The following is a 6,567-nucleotide window of genomic DNA, read 5'->3' as shown; positions in this document are numbered from 1 at the left end:
GCCTCTCTGCTGCATAGCAGCGCCGGGAGGGAAGGCCTGGCATATCACACCCCACCAGCAGGGAAGAGGGGAAGAGGCTTGCTGGCTAGGTGGCAGGAAGGGGAGCAGAGGGCAGGGGCTAGAGATAATGGCTTCCCCCACCCCTCAGGGCCTCACCCCCATGAGGGCTTGGCACATCCAACCCTTGACCAACTCCCTAACCCTGCCCCTCAGGGGAATAAGGGTCCAAGGGCCCAGCCCCTGCCACAGAGCATTGGCCGGAGTTGATTGGAGATGGAGGTCAAACTGTTCCCTTGGCCTCCCTCTAGCTGCTGGGGGCCTCACTTGGATGGTCCTAAAGGCATCTTCCTTCTTCCTCTGGTGGGGTGCCCTCCAGTGTTCATGGGATGTGGGCCCAGATGGGCCTGGAGGCTGGAGTCCCTTGGCTGGTTCAGGGAGAGGTGGCGCCAGAAAGGCTGGCAGCACTTGGCTACCGATGCCCTGGAATAGCAACTTCACGTCCGGGTCCCACTGCCATCAGGCTTCGTGGCAGAGCCAAAACTAAAAAGAGCAACTGGGTGCCCAACAGCCACACCGGTGCCTGCCGCACCCGGCCTGCCCCAGCCACCTGCCCTGCACAGGCTGCTGGGTCTCCTCTGGAATCTGGAAACTGCATCTGCTGGCAAAGTTGGTGTGGCCCCTCAGCCCCAACGCTCCTGCTGCATTGTCCTGGGGTGAGCGCCCAGCTCTTCCTAGGAGCCTGCCCATTCTTGGCAGCTGGCCCCACCCAACCCCCTTCCCAAGGCCTGGGGGTGGGAAGAGGGTTCCCTGCTTGTACAGATGACCCCCCTACCCGAGACTCTGCTTAGCAGACAGACCCAGGTCACAGGCAGCCTACACCTGCTCCTGACACCCCCGGCCCCTCACAGTGCCGCTCTCTCTGGCAACTGAGCTGAAGTACTGAGGAGCCCCTACCTCCCAGGCAGGTTTTGGGCCTTCCCTCCTTTTCCAGAGCAGCCTTGGCTGGGCACGGTGGCTCATGACTGTAACCCCAGAACTTTGGGAGGCCGAGATGGATGGATCACCTGAGGCCAGGAGTTCGAGACCAGCCTGGCCAACATGGTGAAACCCCATCTCTACCAACAATACAAAACATTAGCTGGGCTTGGTGGTGGCGCCTGTACTCCCAGCTACTCGGGAGGCTGGGGCAGGAGAATCACTTGAACCCGGGAGGTGGAGGTTGCAGTGAGCTGAGACTGCGCCACTGCACTCCAGCCTGGGCAACAAGAGCGAAACTCTGTCTCAAAAAAAACAAACAAACAACAAAAACAGCCTCTCTGGAGATTTCCATTTCTCTCCAGTAACAGCCAATGGGTGACCCAGACATCAGGAGTTTGGTGGCTGATACCAGTGGACTCCCTGACACCTTGGAGTAGGCACTGTCACTGCCTCGCAGCTGAGCAAACTGACTTGGGTCCCATAGCTGGGAAGGGCTCACCTGGGATTTGCACCCAGTCCCTTTGGTCCCCAAGACCCTCACTGCCTCACGGGCCCTCAGTGCCACTAAGGAATGCCATTAGCTAGTCAGGAGCCAGCATGTGCCAAGCTGAAAAACAGGCTGATGGGAGAGGTGCAGGATGAACTGCAGGTGTGGTGTCAGGCCGGGACGCCTGCCTGGTATCCTGAGGGCACGGGTGCTCTTGGGAGAGGGGTCTCTAGGAGGAAGTTGATGTGCCCCTCACAGGTGGGGTTTTTGGTTGTTTTGTTGAGACAAGGTCTCATTCTGTCATCTGGGCTGGAGCACAGTGGTGCGATCATGGCTCACTGCATCCTTGACCTCTCCAGGTCGAGTAGCTGGCACTACAGGCACATGCCACCACACGCAGCTAATTTTTCTGTAGAGACAGGGTCTCGCCATGTTGCCCAGGTTGGTCTCAGACTCCTGACATCAGGTGATCCTCCCACCTCGGCCTCACAAAGTGTGGGGATTACAGGTATGTGCCACCACACCTGGCCATGGGTGTGTATTTTCCCAATATCCCATGAAGGCACAGCACACTGGAAGCAAGGTGGTGTGGTCAGGGTGTGGAGTGTGGAGGGGCTGAGCCCAGACAGTTGCACACCACATGAGCAAGGTGGGGGAACTTGCTGTGCCTGAGAGCAGTGCAGGGAAACCCCTCTGCGTGCAGATTGGGCCCGGGGCTTCCAACACAGGAGCCGTGATGGAGACCAGGCTGGCTGTCTCCCCATGGAGCCTGTGGGGCCACCTGGGGATGAGGTGGCCAAGCCCACTGCCCTCACCAGAACCAGGAGAGAGACATGGGAAGGTGGACACAGGGTTCTGTGGGGACCAGACAGAGGGCTTCACTGGGAGGAGGAAAGGGAGTTCTGGACCAAAGCCTGCCCCTTTCCCGCCTGGTGCCTCTGCTGGCCAGGCAGACAAGGGGACGCTGGGCCCCCAGCTCTCCCGGTCAGGGAAAGGCACAATAACGCAAGCCAACAGCCTCAGGTCCTGTGATGTTTATTGAAGGAAGCAAGGGCAGGGCTGGGGTGCCACCCTCAGGCCTGGATGTGGCTCTTTGCGCTGAAGGCCAGGTAGTAGATCACAAGACCAATCGCCGCAGCCAGCACCTCAGTGGACACCCAGGGCCCGTTCCAAGTGCCCTGAAAGAAAGGAGATCACAAGCCAGCTCAGGTGGGTATAGGCAAGCAGACCAGCCAGCGCTGGTCACCCTCCACCAGGGGAACCAAGACACGCTGGCCAATCACGGCCCAGCAGCGGAGCTGGGGCTGTGGAGAGGATGAGAACCTTCACTCAGCCCAACCACCCCAAAAAGGAGGACGGACCAGGCCGCTCACCCGATGGTCCACGCTGACTGTGAACAGCGGCGGGATGATGGAAATGTCCTCGTTATTCCTCTGAGCCTGCAAGGGAGGTGTCAGGGTCAGGGGTGCCCAGCGTGCGGGGGTGGGAAGGGGAGGGGAAAGAGATAGGAACGCTGGCCAGAGCCCCAGAAAAGGAAAGGAGAGAAATGGACGAGAGACCCTTCTCAGTAGAAGAGGCCAGGATTACAGAAAGGCCACCCAGCTCAGGACTCACTGCCAGCGCCTCCCAACCCGGCCCATCCTGCTCCCCAGGGACAGGGGAGCCCAGTGGGCTGCGGGAGCCCTCACCTTCCTGAGGAGGCTGTAGGACTCCTCGTCGAAGAATCTGACTTCATAGGTGCCTGCGTGGGCGCTCTTGTGGTCCAGGCTCCAGGACACCTGGGTTGGGTGTGTTGAGCACGGTGTGGGCAGAGTGGACATGGAAGGGCCACCCTGCCCACCAGTGCCCACACCGCAGCACTCCAGCAGCCAGAGCCCACAGCCCCTGGCCCTGGTTGACTGGCCACCCCTGGGGCTTCAGGTCACACCCGGGAGCAGGAAGCCCCCTAGCAAGGGAACCCTTGGCCCCTCACCTGATAACGCCCCACGTCCTGGCCTCGGGTGACAGGGAATTGTTTTCCACCGACGTCAGCATAGAGAGCCATGTTCTGGGTGAGGAGACAAAGGCAGGGTCACCTTCTGCCTTCTCTGGGTGTGGGCAGAGGAACCCTGTGTGCTGCTCACACGGCCTGCAGATGGGTAGGCTAGGCCCAGTTGGGGGCTGCAGTGTCCCTGGCAGGAGGTTCCAGGTAACACTCACCAATCCTGTGACTGGCCCTCTGCATCGGTCTTCCCTACGGAGGCACAGGGCTAGATCCCCATGGTCGGACCTAACTGGACGCATAGGAACCTTGTTGACTGTGAGCAGGGGCGGGATGATCAAAAGGGCCGAGTGATTTTCCTGAGTCTACAAGGGAGGTGCTGGGGTCCGGGATGCCCAGTGGGCTGCCCAAGGGGTGCTTTACCCTAAGAGAGCCATACCCAAAAAAAAGGCCCCATTTCCTTCTTTGGACTTTTGGGAACGTAGGTCAGGGGCCAAGGCCAAGGCTCCTCAATCTTGAAGTTAAAACACCCGAAATCCTGTCTCTACCAAAAAATACAAAACTTAGCTGGGCATGGTGGTAAGCGCCTGTCATCCCAGCTACTCGGGAGACTGAGGGGAGAATCTCTTGAACCCGGGAGGCGGAGGCTGCAATGAGCCAAGATCGTGCCAATGCACTCCAGCCGGGGCAACAGAGTGAGACCCTGTCTCAAAACAAACAAAAAACAAAAACAAAGACAAAACACCCACACAGACAAACTGGCCAATGGCAACGAGGGTGGGCTGCCCTTTCTCCCGGTTCAGATACTCATTCGGGACACAGGTTGTGAGCCCAGTGTTACCTCGTGTAGGCACAGCACACAAAGCAGGTGAGGAAGGTGACCTGTCAACACTGGCTAGGATCTGGCATCGCCGTGCCCTGATCTCTCCAGCACCCCAAGAGTTGGAATCTCTGTTGACACGGGTCCCCCATCAACTGGCAGTGAGGAGCACCCCCACCCGCCCTCCTGTCTGAAACCCCACTGTCTCACCTGGACCCTGTTCTTGCATGTCAGGGAGATCTCCACAATAAAGACAGTCTCGGTGGAAATGACAGCGTCAGAAGTGGTGTAGTAGGAAGGGGTGATCTGGGGCTCCAGGCAGGCCTCAGCTGCAGGGAAGAGGGAGAGATGCTTGGGTAAGGCCAGCTCGAGTATCCCAGTCTGAGGGCAGGATGGCCGGGCCCTGCCTCACAGCACGGATCAGCTGAGGACGCACGGGATCCTCCTGTCCCTTCCAGGTGGGATCCAGACAGATCCAAGTGCTCGGTCACAAATGCAGTGGCAAGGTAGGTGGGATGGCTGTGAAAGCAGACTGGAGAGGGGCAAGGCCGGCTTTCTGGAGGTGTGCAGGAAGAGCGAACGCGTGTGCTGGGGACAGGTGGGCGCTGGATTCACTGGACAATACATGCCAACGCTTGGACCTATGACACGGAGGCCAGGGGGCCAGGCCAGCCTCCATTCAGAACCACAAACGGCCTGGACGGGTTACTGAAGGCATCCTCAGCAGAGACATCAGGGGTAGGGCTGCAGGCAGGCAATGCACTGCCCCAGCGTTTCCTGAGGAAGTCATCAGGAGAGGCTCTGCTTCCAGAAGCACAACTTGTCAGCTGTGAGAGAAAGGACTCTGCCTTAGCCTTCTCCATAACCACAGAGGCCCACAGGAAAGACAGGCTGCCGCCTACATCAGAGGGTGTGAAACAAAGGCTCCCCAAAATGGGAACGTTCTCAGTCACCAGCTGTCCAAATGTGATGCTCCGGCAGAATGACGGCTTCAGCAGAGGACGTCAGAGAAGGCTCTGGGTCCGGACCAGAGGAGGCAGATCCGTAGGAACAGCATGGAGGCCGCTCTCAGGGGCCAGATCCTACCAGCCTTTCTGTGTCCTGCCTAAGTTGGGCCTGCTTCCTGTGGCGCAGGGGAGCCCCCGAAAGGGTTTTATGGCCAGGCTTGTCCTCTGGATAAGTCCCTGGCTATAACTCAGGGAATTCCTGAGGGGCAGACAAGAGGGTGCGGGCAGGGAGGCCAGTTAAGCTGGCAAAACGTTGCAGGCAGCAAGGCTACTGGCCTGAAGGACGGCAGAAAAGGGAATGTGCAGAAAGCCACCCCTGTCCAGTCCTGGCCCCCGGGCCCGGGACTGGCTGCTGCAGCCACCTCCTAAACACACTCTGGAGCCTCAGACCCTCATGAACGCAAATCGACGGGACCCCTGGTAGGCTCTGCCGAAAACTCTGGTAAGGGTAAGGCAGGGCCCTCCGGAAAGGCCAGTCTTCGGCCTGGCACTCAAGGTCCTGCGCACCTCTGGCTCCCCATCTAACTCGCCCCGTTCTTGCTCCCTCTCCTCACTGAGGTCCCTTCCTAGCTTATGTGGTTCCTCCAGCCCCGTTTTTGACCGCGATCGCTCAGCACTACAGAGCTTCGTTCTGGTCCGACCCCGCGGGGAGCGGGAGCGGGGACATGTGTCACGTTCCGTGCTGGAGCTGGGGGCCGGGCGCACGGTGGAGGCTCCGGGACTCCTCTTCGTATGGGCAGACAAGGAAAAGCCTGGCTGCCGGTAAACGTGCCCGAGGTGCTTTGGTCCCCGCGTCCCAAGGCCGCCTGCCTCTCGGAGGAAGGCCCGGCTCTCAGCGACGGACCCCGAAAAGCCAGACCCCCGCATCCCTCCTCCCCTCAACACCACGTGGGGTGGGTCAGAGGCTCGCCAGAAAGAAGCCCCGACTGGGCCGCTACCTGAGCAGCGGGAGAGGCTGGACAGCAGGAGCAGCGCCAGGGCGCCGAGATATGCCATCGCCGCCATCGCCTCTTCTCTGCCTAGAGGAAAAGAAAACGAGCTCCCATGAACACGAGGGGCAAACGAGGAAGAGCGACGCGTAAGTGACAGCGGCAGCCAATCGTGCACCGAAGGGCCGGGCCGGCATTGTGACGTCTCTGGCAGCACTGACGTGGCCCCTCCCCGAGACAGGGGCCCAGCTGGTCGCGATCCCCCATCAACATGGCGGCAGCGGCGCTCTAGGCGCCGGAAGGGGGCGTGGGAATCGGTGAGACCGCGCGCGTGCGCAGTACCGGGCCCGCGCCGGTCCCCGAAA

At 60.1% G+C, this 6,567-nt stretch overlaps 1 protein-coding gene across 2 annotated transcripts; it reads right to left on the bottom strand.

The window, feature by feature from the left end:
* Positions 1-2,484: 2,484 nt before the first annotated feature.
* Positions 2,485-6,309, bottom strand: SSR4 (signal sequence receptor subunit 4). 2 transcript variants are annotated; one of them, XM_074029623.1, is made up of 6 exons: positions 5,220-6,309; positions 4,477-5,093; positions 3,438-3,512; positions 3,154-3,243; positions 2,839-2,904; positions 2,485-2,643 (listed from the first exon to the last, which is right to left on the bottom strand). In XM_074029623.1, exons 3-6 carry the CDS (start codon positions 3,507-3,509, stop codon positions 2,539-2,541), a joined length of 333 nt encoding a protein of 110 aa, XP_073885724.1. In that variant the 5' UTR covers positions 3,510-3,512; positions 4,477-5,093; positions 5,220-6,309; the 3' UTR covers positions 2,485-2,538. The 2 variants fall into 2 exon arrangements, with proteins under 2 accessions (XP_073885724.1, XP_015299731.1); XM_015444245.2 differs by having other exon boundaries at positions 4,477-4,595; positions 6,212-6,309.
* Positions 6,310-6,567: the final 258 nt, after the last annotated feature.

This window comes from Macaca fascicularis, chromosome X (genome assembly GCF_037993035.2).
Source record: "Macaca fascicularis isolate 582-1 chromosome X, T2T-MFA8v1.1".
NCBI classification, from domain to species: Eukaryota; Metazoa; Chordata; class Mammalia; order Primates; family Cercopithecidae; genus Macaca; species Macaca fascicularis.
This window is presented reverse-complemented; position numbering and strand designations above follow the sequence as displayed.

Coding starts and splice junctions, on each gene's coding strand:
- SSR4 (XM_015444245.2), bottom strand. CDS start 6,278: ATGGCGGCGATGGCATATCTCGGCGCCCTGGCGCTGCTCCTGCTGTCC. Junction 3,513..4,476: donor CATGCAAGAACAGGGTCCAG/GTGAGACAGTGG, acceptor CTCCTCACCCAG/AACATGGCTCTCTATGCTGA. Junction 2,905..3,153: donor CCTACAGCCTCCTCAGGAAG/GTGAGGGCTCCC, acceptor CCTCCCTTGCAG/GCTCAGAGGAATAACGAGGA.